We start from the raw sequence: 24476 nt of genomic DNA on the forward strand, positions 1-24476 counted from the left end.
ATCACTGTTGTATGTCAGGTCTCAAACAACAACAATACAGAATACAGGAAAGAGATCAAGTGCTTAGCGGCATGGTGTAAATACAACAATATTTTCCATCAATGTCAGCAAAACAAAGGAACTAGTCATTGACTTAAATAAACGGAGTAGAGGTCACACCCCTGTTTGCATCAATAGAGATGAGGCAGAGATGGTCGAAAGTGTCAAGTCCCTGGGAGTGATGATCACCAACAATCTGCCCCTGTCCACACACATTGATGCAATGGTCAAGAAAGAACAACAACATCTCTACTTTCTCAGGAAGCTAAGGAAATTCAGCACGTCCACAAGGGCTCTTACCAAATTTTACAATTGCACCATAGAAACCATCCTATCTGAATGCATCACAGCGTGATTTGGCAAGACCACAAGAAAATAGAGTGTCATGACCACAGCCCAGTCTATCACTGAAACCAGCCTTCCATCCATTGACTCCATTTATACTTCCCACTATCTTGGGAAAGCAACTAACATAATCAAAGACCCCTCCCACCCTGGTTATTCTCTCTTCCACCCTCTTCTGTCAGGCAGAAGCTATAAAAGTTTGAATACAGGTACAAATAGATTCCGGAACAGCTTCTTCCCCACTGTTGTCAGACCTTTGAACACACCACTCAAATGTTCTGATCTTGATCCCTGTCTCTATGCACCTTCTCTGCGGCTGTAATACTGTATTCTGCATGCCTTCTGCTACCTTCATGCATCTTATATAGTAAGATCTGCCTGTACAGCATGTAAAACACTTGTCACTGTATCTTGTTACATGTGACAGTAATCAATCCATCAATCCTGCTGCTATTTCTCATGTTTTTATAGTTATACTAGAGCTGAAACTAAAATAGAGCTTTTCATCTCCTTCACTGGACTCTTTCCACTTGACTGCACCATTAGTCGTTTTGAGTCCTGTACAGACAGAAGAAATAACCAACGTTTTTGGCAGCTTGAATTTTATCACTAATGGGGGGCATTTTATTCGAGCTAAAGGATTGTGCACACCGCCGGACCCCTCCCCACCACCCCCAAAAACGTCACAAACGTTTAAAGCCCAGCCAGATCATTGAACACTGACTAAAGTATGTTCCACAGACACTGTTTCCAGGCGTTTGTTCACCGGGTCTCCTTGGAAACCGGCCGATCACAATCGGGAAAAAGAGCGGCGGGTAGTGGGAACTGAGCAGGAAGGATCCTGGTAAGGTGCTGGAGCCGGGAGAGAGGGATAAGGGAGAGTGGGGTCTGGGAGACTAGGAGTAGGGGCGGGCGTGAGGGGGGTGGGAGACTAGGGGGCAGGGGAGTGGGGGTCTTGGGCAGAGGGGACTGGGGAATAGGGGTCTAGGCACTAGGAGAGGGAGACTGGGGGTCGGGAGGGAGGAAGGGGACTGGTGAATAAGGGGCTGGGAGAAAGGGGTAGGAGCTTGGAGCTGAGATCGGGAGAGGGGCTGCTGAAACAACCACTTTGTGGCAACACTTTGTGGAGCGAAACTGAAACTGAAGACCAAAAAGCGAGGAGTACTGTATTGGCGGAGGAATATTGCAGACATATCCTCTTCTGGAGACTTTTCGCCCACTTTTCTGCTTTGGTGTTGTTCCTTCTTCTTAGCGTCCAGATTATGATTTTTCTTTCTTTGTGTGTTCTCGAGATCTTTTCCCATTGCAAGTAAATGTTGCTTTATCATGATACCATGTTAATGATCGTCTCCGTGAAGCAGCTGATGGTGGAAGACCTGTTTCTTGGGTTTAAGCTAACAGCCGAGCCGGAACCCTTCCAAACACCTTTATCATTTAGCAGCTGCTCGGCATATTTAGCTAAAAAGGCAAGCAGTGAATCTATCTAAACCTTCACGAGAGTCGAGGTGTACCTAGAACCGGAATGTGGTTAGGATCAATAGTCAACCGCAGGGCCAGGGAAGAGAAACCTGCAAAGTAATCTACAAATATCAGCGCGCACAGAGTATAAACAAATTGATATTGGCAAAGTGCCCTTGAGATGAACTACAGAATGCAGCAAAAACTGTGATCATGGTTCATTATATAAATGGAATGCCATGAGGCATCTCCACTCAGGGAAAACACCTGCAATTCTACTGCGAAAACAAGTAGAATTTAGACACGGCGAAACGTGGGGCCTGCAGATGCTGGAGATTAGAGTCCAGTGTGTGCTGCTGGAAAAGCACAGCAGGTCAGGCAGCATCCGAGGAGCAGGAGAGTCGACGTTTCGAGCAAAAGTTTAGATACAGCCAGCTAACATTAAATTGCGAAGTTGGAACTTACAAATATTATTTTTCCAAAGATTTAAATACTATAGTGCGGGTAAGATGAGACAAATCAGTGTTATGGAAACATTGAAAGTATTTTCGAGTCAAAAGAAGAGCACAAGTTCAAGAGAAATACGAATTAAAGAATCTCGTAAAGAGACGATCTGAAGAAAGACTCTTGACCTGAAAGATTCAACGTTTCTGTCTCCACAGAGTGCTCTCAGAACTGCTGAGTATTTCCAATATTTTCTGTTTGTATTTCACATTTCCAGCATCTACAGGAACTTGCTTTTGATAGGATAAGTTAAATCAAGGTTAAGATAAATGGAAGAAACAAAAAGCAATGCATATTCAAGGGTGGCACAGTGGTTAGCACTGTTGCCTCACAGCGCCAGAAACCTGGGTTCAATTCCCTCCTCAGGCGACTGTCTGTGTGGAGTTTGCACATTCTCCCCATGTCTGCGTGGGTTTCCTCCGGGTGCTCTGGTTTCCTCCCATAGTCCAAAGATGTGCAGGTCAGGTGAATTGGCCATGCTAAATTGCCCATAGTGTTAGGTGAAGGGGTCTGGGTGGGTGGCGGGTCGGTGTGGACTTGTTGGCCCGAAGGGCCTGTTTCCTCACTGTAAGTAATCTAATCTAATATACAATAACTCCAGAGAAATGACAGAATTTAAAAGAGAACAGATGATAGAAATACAATTAAGGTGGGGTTTATTGTGTTTTGCTCTATGATTTTTTTGAAGATAAAGGATAATTTAACAAGGATAAAGAGGGGAAAACATAACCCACCAATCAATAAGTAAGTTGTGTTAAGCTGTTGATAGCTTAGTACAAGAGTGTGGTGCTGAAAAAGCACAGCAGGTCAGGCAGCATCCAAAGAGCAGGAGAATCAAGGTTTTGGACTTGCACTACATCAGGAATGAGGCTAGTGGGCCGGGGGGCTGAGAGATAAATGGGAGGGGGCTGGGGGAGAAAGTAGGTGAGGATGAAGGTAATAGGTCAGAGAGGAGGGTGGAGCGGAGAGATGGGAAGAAAGATAGACAGTTCAAGAGGGCAGTGCTGAGCTGGAGGCTTGGGACTGGGATGAGGTGGGGGAGGGGAAATAAGGAAACTGATGAAATCCACATTAATCCCGAGTGGTTGCAGGGTCACAAGGCAGAAAATTAAGTGTTTTTCCTCCAGGCATCCTATGATTAGGGTTTGGAAATGGAGGAGGCCCAGGACCTGCATGTCCTTGGTGGAGTGGGAGGGGGAGTTAAAGTGTTCAGCCACAGGGCGATGGGATTGGTTGGTGCAGCTGTCCCAGAGATGTTCTCTGATGTTGGTGTGGATGTCCTAGAGATGTCCCAACCTCATCTTCCACCTAGGGACCCTGCAACCACACATGATCAATGTGGATTTCACCAGTTTCCTCATTTCCCCCCCCCCCCACCTTATCCCAGTACCCAAGCCTCCAACTCAGCACCGCCTTCTTGACCTGTCCATCTTCCTTCCCACCTAACTGCTCCACCCTGCTGTCCGACCTATCACCTTCACCCCACTTTCATCTTCCTATCACATTCCCAGCTATTCTCCCCCAGCCCTACCCCCCTCCCATTTATCTCTCAGCCCCCTGGTCCACAAGCCTCATTCCTGGTGAAGGGCTTATGCCTGAAACATCGATTCTCCTGCTGTTTGGATGCTGCCTGACCTGCTGTGCTATTCCAGCACCACTCTCCCGACTCTGCGCTGCAGACTCACTTTCTCATAGCTCAGTACAGAAACATATTTGACCAATCAATAATGAGAAGACTTTTGAGGATCAATAAATAGTGGATAAACTATCTATGAAGTGCCAAAGTAACACAAGGAATGATACGTCAATGGTCAGAACTGGGACCAATACAGTCGACAGAAGGTTCCCATGGGCGCAAGATAAACCAGGAGATAGAAAAGGTATGTAGGAGAGGCAAAGTTATAGTGATCATGGGAGATTTCAATATGCAGGTGGTCTAGGAAAATCAGATTTGTAGTGGTTTGCAAGAAAAGGAGTTTGTGGAATGTCTAAAAGATGTCGTTTTGAAGCAGCTTTTCTTGGAACCCACTAGGGAATATGCAATACTGGATTTAGTGTTGCACAATGATGCAGACTTGATAAGGGATCTTCAGATGAAAGAACCCTTAGGAGGCAGTGAGCATAACATGATTGAAGAGGGAGAAGAAACAATCAGGGCTAACAGTATTACAGCAGAGTAAAGGTAACTACAGAAGCATGAGGGAGGAGCTGGGTAGAATTGACTGGAAGAGAAGCCTAGGAGGAAAGACAGTGGAACAGCAATGGCAGGAGTTTATGGGAGTAATTCAAGAGACACAACAGATTCATAGATGAAAGTGAGGACTGCAGAAGGTAGAGATTAGAGTCAAGTTTTTAGAGAGAGGAAGAGAACTTCTTCTAGGTAGGCTTCCTGATGAAGGGCTCCTGCCCGAAATATCAATTTCCCTGCTCCTTGGATGCTGCCTGACCTGCTGTGCTTTTCCAGCACCACTCTAATCTTGACAACAGAGATTCATCTCAAGTGAAAAGAAGCATGGTACAGGGAGGATGGAGCAGCCATGGCTGACTAGTGAAGTCAGGTATAGCATAAAAGAAACAGAGAAAGCCTATAATTTTGTAAAGGGCAGTGGGAAACTAGAGGATTGGGAAACTTACAAAGACCAACAGTGGGCAACAAAAAAAAAATAAGGAGAGAGCAGATTAAATATGGGGATAAGCTAGCCAGTAATACAAAGGAAAACTGTAAGAGTTTCTTCAGATATATAAAGGGCAAAAGAGAGGCAAAAGTTGACATTGAGCTGCTGGAAAATGACACTGGAGAGATAGTAGTGGGGAACAAGGAAATGGCTGAGGAACTGAATAATTACTTTGTATCAATCTTCACTGCGGAAGACGCAAGTAATATACCAAAAATTCAAGAGAGTGAGGGACAGACTGTGCATGGTGGCCATCACCAAGGAGACGGGTGTTCAAATGGCTGGATAAATCACATGGCTCAGATGGTCTACACCCCAGAATTCTAAGGGAATTCTAAGCTGAAGAGGTAGTGGAGGTGTTAGTGGTGATCTTTCAGGAATCACTAGAATCAAGGACAGTCCCAGAGCTCTGAAAAATCACAAAAGTGAAATTCCTGTTTAAAAAGGGAGTAAGGCAAAAGATGGAAAATTAAAGATCAATTAACCTCACCTCAGTTGTGGGTAGGATCCTCGAATCCAGTGTGAAGAATGAGATTTCTGAATACTTGGAAGTGTATGGCAAAATATAGCAAAGTCAGCATGGTTTCATCAAGGGGAAGTCATGCCTGACATGTCTGCTACAATCCATTGAGGAAGTAACAAGCAGGTTAGACCAATGAGAGCCAATGGATATTATCTACTTGGACTTCCAAAAGGTCTTTGACAAGGTGCTGCACAGGAAGCTATTGAGTAGGATAAGGGTCCATGTTATTAGAGACAAGGTCCTAGCATGGACAGAAGCCTGACTGTCTGGTAGGAACCAGAGAGTGGGGACAACAGTGTCCTTGTCAGGATGGCAGCTGGTGACATGTGGTGTTCTGCAAGGCTAAATTTTGGACCACAACTTTTCACTTTATCAATTAATGATCTAGATGAAGGAACTGAGGGCATTTTGGTTAAATTTGCAGACGATACAAGGCGATGTAGAGAGACAGATAGCATTGAGGAGGCGGGGGAGGCTGCAGAAGTATTTGGTTAGGTTAGGACAGTGGGCAAAGAAGTAGCGAATGGAGTACAACATCTCGGGCAACTGTCTATGTGGAGTTTACACATTCTCCCCGTGTCTGCGTGGGTTTCCTTCGGGTGCTCTGGTTTCCTCCCACAGTCACAAAGATGTGTGGGACAGGTGAATTGCCCATGCTAAATTGCCCATAGTATTAGGTGCATTAGTTAGAGGGAGGTGGGTCTGGGTGGGTTGCTCTTCAGAGGGTCAGTGTGGACTTGTTGGGCCGAGGGCCTGTTTCCACACTGTAGGGAATCTAATCATGAGAAAGTGTGGGGACGTGCACTTTGGTAGGAAGAACAGAGACATGAACTATTTTCTAAATGGGGAGGAAATTCAGAAGCCTGAAATGCAAAGATACTTGGGAATTCTAGTCCAGGATTCTCTCAAGGTAAATTTGAAGATTGAATCAGTAGTTAGGAAGGTAAATACAATTATGGTATTTATTTTTGAGAGGATTTGAATATAGAAGCAAGATGTACTTCTGAGGCTCTGTGAGGATCTGATCAGACCACATTTGGATTATTGTGTGCAGTTTTGGGCCCCATTACTCAGGAAGGATGTACTGGCTCTGCAGCTTTTCAGAGGAGGTTCATGAGAATGAGCCCAGGAATGAAAAGCTCAACATATGATGAATGTTTGAGAACTCTGAGTCCATACTTAATGGAGTTTAAAAGGATGAGGGGGACCTAATCAAAACATATGGAGTACTAAATGGCCTGGACAGAGTAAATGTTGGGAAGATGTTTCCATTGCAGAAGAGACTAGAACCTGAGGGCATTGCCTTAGAGTAAAGGCAAGATGTTTTAGAACAGAGATAAGGAGGTACTTCTTCAATGTGAGAATGTTGTATCTATGGAATTCTTTGCCATAGGGAGGCTGTGGAGGCCAGTTCATTGAGTATATTTAAGACTGAGATAGATAAGTTCATGAGAACCAAGGAGATCAAGGGTTAAGGGGAGAAAGTGGGAGAATGGGGATGAGAAACCTATCAGCCATGATTGAATGGTGGAGCAGACCCGTTGGACTGAATGGCCTAATTTCTGCTTATATGTCTTTTAGTATTATTATAGTCTTTTAAAGAAAGGCAAGTGAATCCAGAGAAATGGTAATAGTTAATTATAATATGATTGAAAGGTGAGAAAGTTTCTAAAAGTACCTACCAGATACATGGCATGTTTAGCAACATGAAACAGGAGTCCTAATCTTTGAATTCACATGGAAATCTAACATTGCTGTAATGGCTAGCAAACTAAAGGCAGTAGCGCTATATTTGGATTTCATTTACATGTCCCTATTAGCTTCCCAGTTAAAACTGGTGGCGAGCAGTAGCTGGCTGATGGGTAGATTAGAGTGGAATATTGGATGGCTGGATAAGGTCTCTGGTATCCAGTAAGCCATGGACAATTAGTTTTGTGAGTTCCTAATTTTGTGGGTGTGAAGGTATACTGCTTGATGTAGGGAAGTCCTAAACCTTCCAAATGGGGCTTGGAGCAGTGTTTTTGGGCCAAGATTAATATATCCTTCCTGAAGAGCTGTGTCCAGAACAGAATACAGTTTTCTAAATTAGGTCCAATGAGAGTTTCCATCTCCTTATTTTCCAGCCTCCTTGAGATTTTTGTTTTTGTCTTTAGTCAAATGTGGGACATGGACGTTGCTGGCTTGGACAGCATTTATTGCTGGACTCCAGTTACCATTGAGAAGATTGTAGTGAGGTGCCTTCTTGAATTGCTGCAGTTCCATTACGGAGACAATTTCAGGATATTGACTCCATGACATTGAAGGAGTGGCGATATATTTCCATGTCAGGATGATGAGTGGCTTGGTGGGAAACTTGCAGGTGGTGGTGTTCCTACATTTCTGCTGTCTTGTCCTTCAAGATGGAAGTGGTCATGGGTTTGGAAGATGATGTCTCAGGAGCTTTTGTGAATTTCTGCTGTTGGTCTTCTAGATGGCACACACTTTTACTAATGAGCATTGGTGATGGGTGTTTGTGGATGTGTTGCAAATCAAGCCGGCTGCTTTAACCTTCATGATGTCGAGCCTTTTGTGTACTGTTGAAGCTGCACTCATCCAGGCAAGTGGAGAGTTTTCCATCACATTCCTGACTTGTACCTTTTAGATGGTGGATAGACTTTGGAGAATCACGAGATGAGTTACATGCTGCAAGACTTCTAGCTACCAAATTGCTTTTGTAGCCACTGTATTTATATGGCTAGTATTTATGGCCACTGTATGTATATGTCTCGTCCTATTTAATTTCTGGTCACCCCATGATGTTGCTAGTGGGGATTTTGTGATGGTAATGCTATTGAATGTTAATGGGCAATGTTGTCGGAGACTCTTATCGGAGATGGTCACTGCCTGGCATTTGTGTGGTGCAAATGTTACTTGCCACGTTTTAGTCTAGGCCTAGATATTGCCCAGATCTTACTATATTTTGATATGGGCTGTTTCAGTATCTCAGGAGTTGCGAATGGTGATGAACATTATGCAATCATCAGCGAACATCCGCATTCTAACCTTATGATAGAGAATGGTTATTGGTGAAGCAACTGTAGATGGTTGGACCTCAGAAACTTCCCTGAGGAACTCCTGCAGAAATGTCCTAGAGCTGGGATGACTGACATCCAAACTTCCTTTGTGGTAAGTATAATTCCAACTGGTGGAGAGCTTTTCCCCTTTATTCCTATTGACTCCAGCTTTGCTCAGGCTTCTTGATGCTCACTTGATCAAATGCAGCTTTGATGTCAAGGGCAGTCACTCTTATCTCACCTCTGGAATTAAGCTCATTTGTCCATGTTTGAACCTATATTTGAGTATAGGACCTGAGTGACCCTGGCAGAACGCAAACTGGGTGTTAGTGAGCAGGTGCTAAGTTTGATAGCACTGTTGATGGCACTTTCTATCACTATACTGATGATCACGAGCAGACTGATGGGGTGGTAATTGGCTGATTGGTCTTGCTTTGTGTACAGGACATACCTAGGCAATTTTCCAAATTATTGAGTAAATGCAATGCTGTAGCTGTATTGGAGTAGCTTTACTAGGGTCCAGCAAGTTCTGGAGCATGAGTCTTCAGTACTATTGCCAGAATATTGTCATGTCCTTTTCACTGAACCAGGATTGAACCCTAGGCTTAATGGTAATGGTACAGTGGGGGTTATGCCAAAGCATGAGGTTGCAGGTTTTTTTGGAATGTGATTCCATTGCTGATGGCCGACATCCCTCTTGGATAGCAAGTCTTGAGGTGCTAGATCTGGTCAAAATCAGTCCCATTTAATATGGTGATAGTGCCACAGAATGATAGAAAATAGGAACAGTAGTGGGCTATTTGGCTCTTCAAGCCTAATCTCCCACTAAATATGATCATGGTTGAGCATCCAACTCAGTAACCTGTTCCCATTTTGGCAGTATACCCTTTGATCCCGTTAGCCTTAAGAATGGATCTCCATCTTGAAAACATTCAATTTTTTGGTCTCAACCACTTTCTGTGCCAATGAATTGTGTATTGCCTATGACTCTGTGGGTAAAGGAGTTTCTTCTTATCTCAGTCCTAAATGGCTGCCCCATATTCTTAAACTGGAGCCCAACATTTGCAATCTGGAGTTGTATAACATTATGTAGACTTGAGAACAGTTTTGGCCCTAGTGAACTGGGTCAGAAGACTTAAAGGTAGGACAGTTGATGAGCACCACCAGACATTTAAGGAGATACTCAGTTGCTCCCAACTGAAATATATTCCAGAAAGGAAGAAATATTGTAAGAGGGCAAAAAACATCTATGGCTAAGCAGGAAATTACACATAATATAAAGACAAAAATTAATGCATAACATATTGCAAAGGTGAGTTGTAGGTTGGAAGGTTGAGAATTTTTTTAATCAACTAAGAGTTATGAGAAAAGTCATAAAAAGAACAAAGCTAAATTATGGAAAAATGAGTGTAAAAATTGGGACCGAATGGCAACAGTTTCTATAAGTATATGAAAGGAAAGAGAGTAGCTAAAGTGAATGTTGGTCTATAATGTGTAGCAGATTTTAAAAATAGATGAGGAGAAATTATTTATCTTAAAGGGTTGTGAATTATCCCAAAGTGTGGTGGATGCTGGGAAACTGAATAAACTTGAGAAGGTGATAGATTTTTAATTAGTAATAAGTTTAAGGATATGGAGTGGACAGGAAAGTGAATTGAGGCTGAGATGAGATCAACCATGAATGTTTTAAATGGGGAAGCAGACTTGAGGACTGAATTGCCTACTCCTGCACCTATGTTCTATGTTCTACCTTCTAATTAAAGTCAACTCTTTGCCTCCATTTCCATGTGCTTTCATATGACATAAGACAAAAGCATCACATTTACTCCTTGAATGATGTTGAAGTAACTAAGGATGAAGCCAAAAGAAACTTGTGAGTATTAGAGTTGACATGCAATGGAGCCAACGAAAGCAAAACAGCAATAAATAGAGAAAATAGATTGTTAAACAGCATTGCTAAACCAATTACAGCAGAAAACCAGGCTAATTCACTTGTCTGTTTTGTACCACTGCTCTAAAGAAACTTATACCTCATTATGTTCAGTTTTGTGTTCTAATTTAAGGCTGTCAACCCCAGGAAATTACAATGAAGGCATTCAATAAAATGGAGCGTTGGATGAAAGCTTTTATAAATCAGGAGAGATTAGCAAAACAGAATGTTAAGAGGCGTCCTAATTAAGATGACAAAATCGTGTTTTTATGATATAAATCAGGATTGCTTTTTCATCTGGCTGGGGACTTGCTAGCTAGAAAACATAAATTTAAAATCACCACTAAAAGAACGAATAAAAGCAAAATACTACAGATTCTGGAAGTCTGAAACAAATACACAAAATGCTAGAAAAGCTCAGCAGGTCTGACAGCATCTGTAGAGAGAGAAACAGTTAATGTTTTGAGTCTGGTATGACTTCTTCAGAAAATAACAAAGTTTAGAAGAAAATAATGCACGCAGAATGAATGAGGACATGGAATATTTTACTCGTATAAATGATGCTTTTGAAATATATCATGCTTTTAAAGGGAAGACCTTGAATTTCAGAATTTTAAAAGGCCATGTAGAAAGGATGTGAATTGGTTCAAGTGATGGCTTCTTCAGGAACCTAGTTCAAACTTTATGAGCCAAATGATTGCGTTCTGCACTGTAAGGATTGGTGCTATAACATTCAATGATTCAATTGTCCTCTAAGACATTTTTAAATGGTTGGCTTTCAAAGGCATAACACATCACAATAAATGGCTTCCTCCAGTGCTAATTGATTCTATAATAATCTCCTGTAATTTATCTGGTGATGGTCTGGTTTGTAATATCGTTTGTCATTAACATCCTCACACCATTCTATCTAAATTGTAAAAATGACACGGAATTACATGGAATTCGAAAATGTTGCTTTTTAAAAATTATTTTGATTGCATATTGTAAGTAAAATGACTTGTGCTAGTTATGAAGCTAAATGGTGTGAATTCTTATCTTCACTTGGATGCTATTTTGTGGAGTGGATGGTTTGTATTTTATAGAACCTACCTAATCTTCTGTTCCAGTTAAAACAATAGAATTCAATTTTGGGCAGGTTTTGGTGAAGCAGAGAAGGTCAATTTTAGTAGATTACCATTATGGTAATGAGGACATCAATCAATCTCAATACCTCAATTCCACTGGCATTCTTAATCACTGCAATAGTGTATTGTAAATTATAAGACAATTTCAAATTCTTGAAGTAAACTTTTGCTCTGCAGTTCCTTCTATAGCATTCAATACTGTATACATCACTTTCCTGTTTTTGTCTTCTATTTATTGTGAATATAGGTATAGAATTCAAGAAACGATGCAATCTCCAGTTAATGAAGGATGCCATTATTCAAGATTCCCATTGTACACAGGTTTGGAATCATTTCCCATGCTGATCATCTACTAATTGAAAAATCCATTGCTGAAGAAACACAGAAACTTTCTAATACAAAGAATGCAGCAAGAAGGTTAGGTAGCATTTTGATGTCAAATTAGTTGATCACTAAATATCTAAAATGTATTTATTTCACTTCAAATATGTTCAAACACATTCAATACAAATGAAATGATAATGATTGTAAGTTTGCCTTGTCTTCATGCACTGACGTAGTATTCATTGCACAAGTTATATACCATAATGGTTTATGTACTGCTGAGCTTCCTATTGTATTTGTGTTCTTTGGACTTCTGGATGAGGTGACAGTTTTAAGAATGCCCACGAGCAGTCCGATCTTGTCAGTGAAGAATACGTTCAATGTGTCAGGCAACCATTTTTAGCAGGCCAAGAATGATAGTCATAGTTTTCATGATTTAGCCTTTGCTTAGACTGGTTTTCTGAAAAACTGGACTCTGAAATTCCACATGTTTTGTTACACTCGATTTGCACTGACGGATTTCAAATTGTGCCAACTGAAGCTCTGTAGAATTGTATGATCAGCTGAATTGAATATTACGTGTCAGTTTTCCAGCACAAACTCCATGTTTAACAGGAGTTCTATTTTTGTGTATTTGGAAATAAGAGTGCAGCCTTTAATTTCTAGCTAAAGACTTCATTAAGCTCACTGGGCAAGATTTTCCTTCGCGGGCAAGTGGACATGTGTACTTGTAATAACACAAGAAACCCAACTGGAAAGGAACGTAATTTATTGTTGAATCCCAAAGTAAAGCCAGTACTCATGGTGTATGTAGGCTAGACACAGCATGGGACAGCTAGTTTTGTAGACCCATCCCTGAGTCTGCTCTTTTTTTTTTAATCAATCATTTCAGTGAAGTTATTGCATACCTCTGGAGTAATTGAGACTTGAACCCAGGTATCCTGACTCAGAGATAGGGACACTATCATTGTTCAACAAGAACCCCTTTGTGTCTATGTTATTAAGGGCTCTGGCAATGAATTCTGGCTTGGCAGGCTAACAAGAGCACTCAAACTCAGTGAACTTTACAAGGAATTTAATTAATGATTCCCCGCAGGCCTTGTAGTGGTTATTTACGGAACTGATCTAGGATCCCTATCCAACCTCAGGGACAAAACATTTAAACACATAAGATATAGGAGCAGAAATTAGGCCATTCGGCCCATCGAGTCTGCTCCGCCATTCAATCATGGCTAATAGGTTTTCCAACCCCATTTTGCTGCTTTCTCCCCATAACCTTATCAGTCTCTATTTTAAATATACTCAATGACCTGGCCTCCACAACCTGTGGCAATAAATTCCTGAATAAATTGTCTCCTTAGCTCTGTTCTAAAAAGTCTTCCCATTACTCCCAATGCTGTGCCCTTGGGTCCTCATCTCTCCTGCCAATGGAAACATCTTTCCGACATCCACTCTGTCCAGGCCATTCAGTATTCTGAAAATCTCTTTCAGATCTCCCCTCATCCTTCTAATCTCCATCGAGTATAGTCCCAGAGTCATCAAGCATTCCTCAAATGTTGAGCCTTTCATTCCTGGGATCATTCTCGTAAATCTCCACTAGACCCGCTCTTTCCTGAGGCATTGGACCCAAAATTTCTCACAATACTCTAAAACTGGTCTGACCAGAGCCTTATAAATCCTCAGAAGTACATTTCTGCTTTTATGTTCTAATCTTCTCGAGATGAATAACAACAGTGTATTTGCCTTTTTAAACTACTGACTGAACCTGCAAGTTCACCTGAAGGGAAACCTGGAAGAGGACTCCCATTCAGAAAATAGTCCATGCCTCTATTCTTCCGACCAAGGTGCATGACCTCATACTTTCCCATATTGTATTTCATCAGCCACTTCTTTGCCCACTCACCTAACCTATCTAAATCTTTCTACAGCCTTTCCACCTCCTCAATACTATCTGTCCCTCCACTTAATTTTGTGTCATTTGGAAACTTCACCTCAGTTCCTTCATCCAGTTCTTAATGTATAAAGTGAAAAGTCCCAACACTGATTCTTGTGGAGCACCAGTAGTCACCAGCATGCATCCTGAGAAGGACCCTTTTATCCTCACTCTCTGCCATCTGCTCGACAGCCAATCTTCTGTCCATGCTAGTATCTGGCCTCTAACACCACGGGCCCCTATATTATTCACAATTCCTGATGTTCATGAGGAGGAAAGGGTTTCTAATTTCCTGGATGGTGGATTTGATGACCATTTAAAGGCTGTGGGGAAGGAACAAAAATGGACCTATCCATGCACCAGAACCATGTTGAATAAGGACTAAAAAGTGGAAAAACATACTGCTTTAAATCAAGGGAACTATGGAAGAAGATGTTACAGTTTTAAAAGCAAATTACTGGAACTCGTTGTGAGTTCCGACCACAATGTTGTCTTATTCAAGTGATGATGGAAGATGTTAGATATCTCTTGTTTGTTTGTGTGTGTGCGCGCGTGTCCGTTGTATGTAGGCACACGCGTGCACATTCACGCCTGTTGGTTTTTGGATTCACTAATTGTTGCGTGCTCATGAGAGTTTGCCATCTGCCTCAAGGGTCACAGTCTGTTCTGGCATTGATTCTTGATTATTTTGAGGTAGCAATCCCTTCAGTGAAAAATCTACTGCTGAAGATATTGCTTTGCTCCACTTCCTTCTCCTCTTGATGCCTGAAACTTTGTTATTCCTGCAGACGATGTCACTTCATATCATCTGTGGATCCAAAGCCTGAGAGTCATATTCTCCAGTTGCCACCTGCTATCTCCCATGTGCTTTGATGGACTCAAGTTGTTTTTGGAAGTGTTTCTCCTCCTTTTATGCCCTTGCAATGGCAAGACTGTGACAAACCTTTGTACTGTGCAAGTACTTACTGAGCATTCTCCCTTTACCCTCTGGTGGCCTAATGGAACCCACGTACCAGTGGGTGTGTGCCTGCTGTGTCATTCCCCCTTCATAGAGCCCACCCAATCTCTTGGGTTTTCATGACTCATCTCCAATATGTTGCTGTCTCTATGCACCTTCCCTGCTGCAGACTGTATGTGTATCATGCCTTTGATAACATTTGAATTTGACTCTCAATGATCTGTTTAACACTTTTGTAGGCAACATTGCCAAATCAGGTAGGTTCTTGGATCTGCCTTCACTCACTGGCACCAGGAGTGCCTGGTCTTGATATCCCTGATACCTTGATAATCTCTAAATTAAGATTTAATACATAAAACTAGTTGGACCTAACTCGTTATTATATGGGATTAAATATTGGTCCCTGAAGTATTAAACATAGGGGCTTAGCTCTTCTTGAAGATTCTCCTTGACAAATTGATTGTTAATGTATTGAACAAACAACAGTATGTTTTTGCAATTTGAAACATATTCCTATAGAGACAGGATGAGATCTGAGGGTAGACCTAGAGTAAGTTCTAGTCTCCATGGCGTCTTGATCTACTGCCAACTACCACTGCGTCAATTGAACTTGTCATGTAGTTTTTTTACAGTGTGTAACGAGTCAAAATTACTGAATTTTTATTTTTAGAATATCTGGTTACTGGCACAAAAGCAGAAATGTAAAGCAAGCTGCTGGTGTTATAAGTATTATATTGATAGTCCACAACATTTTAGAAGTCTTTGAAGTATATTTATGACACAAACCAATAATTCTTTTGTAATTATCAATGTGAAGATCTGCAATGATGATTGTATGTGGGTAAGACCAAAAGATGTAGGAGCAGAAGTGGGCCATTCACCCCATCAAGTTAGCTCTGCCTTTTAATGAGACCACGGTTGATCGGATAATCTTCAAATCCATTTTTCACCTTTCCCCCAAAACACTTGATTCCCTAACTGGTTAACAATCTATCTCAACCTTGAGTATACATGATGACCTACTCTCTACAGCCCTCAGCAGTGAAGAATTATATATATTCGCTAACCTCTGAGAGAAGAAATTCATTCTCATTTCTGTTTTTAATCAGTGTGCTCTTATTCTGAGATGATGCTCTCTGGTCCCAGACTGTCCTACAAATGAGAAACAATCTTTCTGCATCTAGCCTGTCAAGTCCCCCAAGAATCTTGTACTTTTCAGTAAGGTTACATCTTATTCTTTTAAATTCCAATAAGTACTGACTCAATAAGTACAGATCTACTCAATCTTTCCTTATAAGCCAGTCCCACCACACTTAGTCACCCTAGTGAACTCACTTTAGAATATGTCCAAAATTAGTATATCTTTCCTTAGATAAAAGGGCAAAAACTGTTCAAAGTATACCAGGAGCAAATTGACTAGTGCCTTTTATAGTTTTGACCAGACTTGCCTATTTTTATATTCTTTTCCTTTGAAATAAAAGCCAACATTCCATTTGCCTTCACTATTGCCCACTGAACTCAAATGCTAGCTTTTTGTGATTTATACATGAGGATTCCCAAATCCTGCTGTGCTGTAGCACTTCAGTCATTCTCCATTTAAATAATATTCAACTCCACTATTCTTCCTGTCAGAGTGCATAATTACATATTTCCCCACAGTATATTCCATCTGCCAAGTTGCCCACTCACTTAACCTGTCAATATCCCTTTATAGACTCTGTCTGTCATCCTCAGCACTTATTTTCCAACCTGTTTTTGTATCCCCTACAGACTTGGCAATATGACAATCACTTTCCTTATACCATTCATTAATAAATATAAATAATTGTGACTCCATTATGTGGTACTCCATTCAACACTGAAAATGTCCCCATTAATTAACTTTCCGTCTTCTGTTATTGTATGGAATGGTGGAGTGGATTTGTTGGGCTGAATGGCCTACTCATGTTCCTACATTCCCATTTATGAAGCTCAAGATCCCATATGCATGCTAATCACTAACTCAATGTGCAGTTCAACCTTCAAACATCTATGCATATGAAATCCCCACTTCTCTGTCCCTACACTGCTTAGAACTGTTCCATTTAGTCAGTGTTGCCTTTCCTAATCACCTCTGCCATAATGCATTACATCACATTTCAGTATTAAATTCTATCTTACTGTGTTGGACCATACAGTGTAAACAATTTACCAACGTTTTCCTATTGCCTCCATGAATGGACTGACACCATCTATCTTTTATAAGTTAGCCAATCCCCTATCCATGCTAAATGTGCTCTTAGCTTTTTATTAGCCTAATATATGGTACCTTATCAAATGACTTCTGAAAAATTAATTTATTAAAACCCTGCTACCCCTTAATCTATCCTTCTTGTTAGCCCCTGAGAAATTTGTTTGGCATGATTTCCTCTCGTGAAGCCACATTGATTCTGCTGGTCATTCTAACTGTTCTGCTGTTACATTCTTTTTTAATAGAGGCTAACATTGTCCAATAAAAGATACAATATATAAGATATAAGATATTCCCTTTTTAAATAAAGGTCTTACATTGGATTTCTTTCAATCATGGAATCCCCATAGTGTGGAAGCAAGCCTTTCAGCTTATTAAGTCCACAATGGCCCTTCAAAGAGCATTACACCCTGACCCACCCTATCACTGTAACCCTGAATTTTCCATAGGGTTAATCCACCTACCCTGTACATCCCTGGACAATTTAGCATGACCAATCCACCTAACCTGCTCATCTTTGGATTGTGGGAGGAAACCTGCACAGACATGGGGATAATATGCAAATTCCACTCAGACAGTCACCTGAGGGTGGAATTGATGGTCCCTGGTGCTGTGAGGCAGCTATGCTAACCACTGAGCCACCATGCCACTCTAAATTTCCAGAACTTTTCCTGCACTTTTCCAGAAGTTCCTGGAAGATTATTACCTGTGTATCCACTATCTCCATGGCTATTTCTTTTAACATCCTCAGATACATAATCAGATCCAGGGGTTATATTTGTTTTTAGCCCCATTATTTCTCTAGCACTTTTTCTCTAGTGGTAGTTATTGTATTTATTTCCTCTCATTTATTTTCCCCTTGAATATTTAATATTTGTAGCATGCTATTAGTGTCTTCAATTTTGGGCACTAAGCAAAGTATTTGTCCCAACTTCTCTGCTATTTCCTTGTTCCTGTTTTTATTTTTCCACCCTCGTTCTCTAAGGGACTCATCCATCAGATTACTCATCCACTCACGATGATAATTTCTTGTATAACTTTTCATATATTTCAAGAAGTTCTTCCTATATGCATGAGGCAATATTCCTATTAACTGCAAGGAACTTGGGTCTTTCTTTAGACTTGTATTGTCCATTACATTACCATTAGTTATATGTGACTCAATGGCAATCTCAACGCCACTTGCATTTTTGACTCCTAAATAAGAATGAATAATAGACAGTCATTTGGTATGTAATTTTAATACTTATTTGAATGGTGTATGTCCACGAACTTGATCATTTACAAAATGTCATAGAGTCACAGATTCATTCAGCACAGAAACAGACCCTTCTTTTCATGCCCCTCTGGCTATGATAGTTATAAGGATATAAAAAGATCTCATGGACTCACAGACATTTACAGCAGAGAATTTAACTCATCAATCAATAATGATCTGACTGCATTCATCCTATTTTCCAGCTTTTGGCTCATGACCCTCGAGGCTATGGTAATGCATGAATATCAAAACACTGCTAAATTTCACAAGAGTTTCTTACTCAAGTTCCCTTTCAGGCAGTGATTTCCAGTTTCACACCACACTCTGGGTGAAAGAAGTTCCCTTGGCTCTCCCCTTAGCCTTTTACCTCTTATCTTAAATCATTGATCATTGACCCATATATAATAGATAAAACACCTTCCTGTCCACCCTACCTGTGCCCATCATAATCTTATACACCTCTATCAGCTCTCCTTTCAACCTTACCTGCTCCCAGGTAAACAACCCAAGCCTATTCAATCTTTCCTCATAGCTCAGACCCTCTAGCCCAGGCAGCATCTTGGTAAATCTCCTCTGCATCCTCTCTAATGCAGTAGCATCTTTCCTAAAATGTGATGACCAGAATTGCAGTATGGTAGTTGTGATCGAATCAGAAGTTTATACAGTTCCAGAATAACCTCCTTGCTCTTGTGTTCTGTGCCTTGACTAATAAAGGCAAGTATCCCTAATGCCTTCTTAATCACCGTATCTAGCTGCCCTGCTATGTTTAGGAATCTGTGGATTTGGTCCTTCTGATCTTCAGTATTTTCCAAGGTCCTACCATTCATAATGTTATCCCTTACTTTGGTGGACCTCTCTAATTACATTACCTATTACCTTTCCAGATTGTATTCCATTTGCCCAGCTGACCAGTCTGTTGGTATCCTTCTGCAGTTTGTGACTATCCCTCTCACTATTTGGTATCATCCATGAACCTCTTGATCAATCTTCCTGCGTTTATGTCCAAATCATTAATGAGCACCACAAATAGCAAGGGCCCCAGAGCCAAGCCCTGTCAGACTGTACTGGAAAAAGTCTTCAATCACAAAAACATGCCTTTACCATCACCCTCTGCTTCCTGCAGCTCAGTCAATTTTGGATCCACTGTGTATTTTTACCATGAATCCATGGGCTTCTACTTTCTTGACCAGTCTGTCGACCTGTTTTGTCTGTCCTTCAACTCTCCTGCACTTGCTGGTCTTATCCTGGTGTAACCACAACAATTTGTTACTTCTGTTTCATCTGTGGAAGTGAATGTCACAGCTGGGAAAAGAGTGGTTCTGTTCAGATGCTATGTGGACAACTCAGCATTGCTGCTGTCCAAGAGATCATTAACGCATTCGTTATATCTAAATAAGTTGAAGAACTCATTTTGCACATTATCTGTTTCAGGGTATTACTATTCCTTTATTTCAGAAACCCTTTTGAAGTCACAGAACAATTTATTCAGCAGTTTAATCATGCAAAAGAGCGAAAGGAAAAGGAACAAATGATTGATGTGGCTCGTAAGATGCTTACCAGAAACAAGGTATTGGTGTAGAAGCTTTAAAGATAGGAAACAAAAAGCATTTCAAGTGAAAATTTGCTTCATTGACCAATATGATCTTTGTTGTATGTGTTAACAGTGGAAACTACTAATAGGAGACTCAGATAGTAATACATATAGAGCATTTGCTCTCAGAAGTGTTCATCGTCCACATGAACAGTGATGCATTTCAAATGTACTTCTTGGTTCTAAAGCATTTTGGAAATCATGAAGTCTATTTTCATATATTGTTTGTTCATTGTATTTTGGTATCACTGGTTGGGCCAGCACTTGACCCTTTTTTCCCCTTGAAAAGGTAGTAGTAAGCTGCCTTCTTGAACCACTGCAGTGCTCGGGGTCTAGGTATCCCGACGGGAAAGGTTGAAACTGTCCAGAAGTCAACATCGCACTGGAGAAGCGCACTTTTCGATTTTTAAATTAACTCAATCACTAATCAAATAAGTCACCAATTAATAAGGAACAAACACTGCTCACCAGGGGCAGCGTAACAAAAAAAACAAAAAAGGGAGGGAACAAGGGAGGGAACTAAATCAAAGTAGTGCTGGGGGGGATCCAAATTGACGGTGACTCAGCAAGTCTGAATCTATAGTGCTCCTCCCAAGACTTGGGCAAAGTGGGCCACCCCCCTGCACCACACTCACCAAATCATTTAAAATAGTTTTTACTTAATTTAATTAGTTGCTCAGTACTGAATTTAAACAAGGTAAAAACAATGACTGCAGATGCTGGAAACCAGATTCTGGATCAATGGTGCTGGAAGAGCACAGAAGTTCAGGCAGCATCTGAGGAGCTTCAGCAAAATCTTTTATTGACATTTTGGGCAAAAGCCCTTCATCAGGAATAAAGGCAGAGAGCCTGAATCGTGGAGAGATAAGCTAGGGGAGGGTGGGGGTGGGGAGAGAGTAGCATAGAGTACAATGGGTGAGTGGGGGAGGAGCATCTAGTCTCCTGTAAAAATGACTAAGGAGAAGGGAGCCCACAGCCCTCAGCAGGCAGGAAGACCTCCCCCACCCCCCCAGCTGCAGCAGAGGCGTCTGCAGCCGGGGGACTTACCTACGGTGGCGAGCCTCATGGAAATAATTTCCAAACTTGACGCGAAGATCGAAGCCTTCATCAAAGAGTCCCGGAGCCGATGGAATTTACTCTTGGTCGCATTACAAAAGCACGACTGAGATATCGAGGAAATCGAGCGCCAAGTCAGAGGGGCGGAGCTAAAGGCCGCGACCTCCAAGACTATAGCAGAATCGGCCGTGGGTCAGGTCCGGACTCTTCAACAACGAGTCCAGACCTTAGAAAATCACATCAATGACCTCGATTTTCAAGGTCGTCGAAAAAATATTTGTTTGCTGGGCCTTCCCGAATGGGAAGAGGAAGGCCAGCTTACAGCATTCCTTGAGCAGTGGCTTCCACAGCTGTTAAATCTGGAGGCTGGATCAGGCCAGGTAAGGGTAAAATGGGCCTACCAGGTTGCAATGCACGGGTCTGGCTTGAACTAGCGCCCCCACCCGGTCCTGTTCCAGCTGCAGAGCTACAAGGAGAGGCAGATGTTCTTAGAAGCCTCCAGAAATCTTGGGAAAGATCCCCAAGCTATGATTTATAAAGGATCCAAGATTATGCTATTCCAGGACTTCTCCCCAACTTTGGTCCAAAAGAGGAAGTGTTTGACGAAGCGAAGAAGCGTTTAAGGGACTTAAATATTCAGTACTCCTTGCGCTACCCAGCAACGCTACGCTTTAGCCATGAAGGGTCCGTGTACAACTTTGGATCGCCGGAGAAGGCCAAGGAATTTTTGGACTCTCTTAGATAAATTGTGAGAGTTAACTGATGTTGTTTTGCCCTCCCCCCACCCTGGTTTACCCACTTTTTTTTTATCCCTTTCATTACCTCACTGTTTAATATTATCTCCGGGGGATGGCGAGAGGGGTTTATTTATTTGTTCTTCACTTAGTGATTTTCTCCCCCCCTTTTTTATATATATATATATATATATATAGTATATATATATAGGCCGGGGGGGTGTCTACTTAATGTAGGTGGCAGGAGGTGGTTATCTTATCCTATTTTATCTCTGTTTTAGGAGCGGGATTGTTTTCCCCTGTTATTTTGTATCACTATATTTCATTATTATTTATTGAGACTGTAATTTTATAGTTATATATGTTTATACATGGTATCAACATTACCAAATATATCCAGGTGTTGGTGTGGGTGGGGGGGGAGGGGTAGGGTACTCACTGTTAACTCTAGCTCTGTAGTATATTTGAATTTTCTTTATCCTATCGTGGGGTGCCTTGGTCAAGGGTGGGGCACTGGTTGGGAGAGGATATGATGGGCTTTTGGAAAGGAAGTGATGCCCCCTGGGGACAAGGGGGAAAATCTCCATTTAAATGTGTTTTTTTTAATTTAGAAATAGTTTTTTATTATTTTGATGTGAGTGTATTAAAGAGCTTTTATTTTTGTGAATTTTATATGTTCTATGTTCGGGATGTTTTGGACGGGGCTTCTTCTCCCGAGGAGTCTCGGACTTGCCCGGACGTTTATGGTTAATTAGTTGGTTAAATAGTGCACCTGGAATGTCAAGGGGAGTAATTCACCAATCAAAAGGAAGAAAATATTATCAAACCTCAAGAAAGAAGGGGTTGATATAGCTCTCCTACAGGAGACACACTTATTGGATAAAGATCACTTGAAATTATGACAGGGTGGATTTGATCAGGCCTTCTTTTCTTCCTTCAGCTCAAAAAGTAGGGAAGTTGTCATCCTTATTCGGAAGAATCTCCCTTTCAAAATCCTAAACCAGATAAAAGACGAATCTGGATGATATATTCTGATTAAAGCCTTTATAAATGGAGAGGAATATGGGATCTTAAATCTGTATTGTCCCCCGGCACATCCTTTTAAATTTATAACGGAAGCCTCCTTAAAATTGATGGCTCTCGGTGCTCGTCATACAATTATAGGGGGAGATTTTAATTGTACTATGGATCTGGAAATACATAGGATTCCCAAGAGTACTGCAGAAATATCCCCCAGATCCAGACAATTGGTGGATTTGAACAAAGAATCAGGATTAGTAGATGTATGGAGACGCCTTCACCAACAGGGCAGAGATTTTTCTTTTTACTCCAATCCACGTAAATGTCATACTAGAATTGATATGTTTTTTGCCCCCTCGATTTTTTAAAAATTCCATATCATCCTGTAAAATAGGTAGTATAACAATTTCTGATCACGCTGCTGTATATATGGAAATCAAGGCGAGGAACAATGAGACATCCCCCTGGCATTGGCGTATGGATTCTTTCCTGATGAAAGATAGTAAATGTGTAAAGTACTTCTCTCAAGAATTTAAAATGTTTTTAGAAATTAATTCAGGTACGGCTAGAAGCCCATCAATGATGTAGGAGACCATCAAAGCTTATGCACGAGGTTTGATCATTTCATACTCAGCGACCCAGAAAAAATTAAAGGGCGAACAACAGCGTCTGCTCGAAGCTCACTTAAAAGCAGCTGAAACAGCATATGCTGACAGACCTTCTATTATCAAATTACAAAGGATTACGGCCTTAGGACATCTCTGAACATTACGCTTACCCAAACGGCTAAGAGGGAAATATTATTTGCAAAACAAAGGTTATATGAATTTGGCGATAAACCTGGTAGATACTTAGCATTTCTCGCAAAGAAAAAAAAGGCCCCTCAAACTATCACGTCTATCAAGGAAAGTGCGGGTACTCTGACTCCTGATCATAAAAGGATTAACACAATCTTTAGAAAATTTTATTCTGATTTATATAAATCGCAGGATTGCGAAGATAGAGCTAGGAGGATGCAGTCATTTTTTAAAAACGTGACCTTTCCGGACCTAACCCCAGAACAGGTATCAGTCCTGAATGTTCCCCTAACAATCCAAGAAATACTTGACGCAATCAGGCAACTTCAGAGCGGTAAGGCACCTGGCCCAGATGGCTTTCAAGCTGAATTCTACAAAGAATTTACAGGAATACTGGCTGGCCCACTTATGGGCATGTATAACTATGCATACAGTTAGGGCTGTCTCCTGCCTTCGCTGAAAGAGACTATATCTCTCTTATCCTCAAAAAAGGAAAGGACCCAGAAGATTGCGTGTCATACAGACCAATATCCTTGCTAAATGTAGATTTTAAAATCCTCTCTAAAACGTTAGCATTAAGGCTAGAAAGAGTGTTGCCACACATCATAAAGGAGGACCAGACGGGGTAGATCATCCAATAATATTAGAAGGGTTTTGAATGTGATTCAAGCCTGCCATCAGGGAAAAATACTGGGAGTAGTAGTCTCATTAGACGCGGAAAAGGCATTCGACAGGGTTGAATGGTCATATCTGTTTTACACATTGGAAAGGTTTGGCATTGGAAAGGCGTTTACCAAATGGGTCTCAACACTGTATAATGATCCCGAAGCAGTTGTGATTACCAATGGACTAGGCTCGGATAGCTTCAGTGTGGTAGGAGCTGCCATCTTTCACCATTGCTATTTACGCTAACAATTGAGC

At 41.2% G+C, this 24476-nt stretch overlaps 1 protein-coding gene across 3 annotated transcripts in view; it reads left to right on the top strand.

Moving 5' to 3' along the window:
• tmem232 (transmembrane protein 232) overlaps positions 1-24476 on the top strand; it is a 137400-nt gene that overhangs the window by 7934 nt on the left and 104990 nt on the right. For 2 of the 3 annotated variants that reach the window (XM_087998699.1, XM_043710462.2), the window contains exons 2-3: positions 11902-12071; positions 19813-19924. In XM_087998699.1, coding sequence (XP_087854825.1) covers positions 11944-12071; positions 19813-19924 — 240 coding nt within the window. In that variant the 5' untranslated portion in view covers positions 11902-11943. Of the gene's footprint in view, positions 1-8461; positions 8710-11901; positions 12072-19812; positions 19925-24476 lie in introns of those variants that run through there. The other variant, XM_087998700.1, reaches the window with a different exon arrangement.

Source organism: Chiloscyllium plagiosum, unplaced genomic scaffold, assembly GCF_037043375.1.
Source record: "Chiloscyllium plagiosum isolate Xiang-an unplaced genomic scaffold, Cpla_swu_hap1 HiC_scaffold_2, whole genome shotgun sequence".
In the NCBI taxonomy this organism is placed as follows: Eukaryota; Metazoa; Chordata; class Chondrichthyes; order Orectolobiformes; family Hemiscylliidae; genus Chiloscyllium; species Chiloscyllium plagiosum.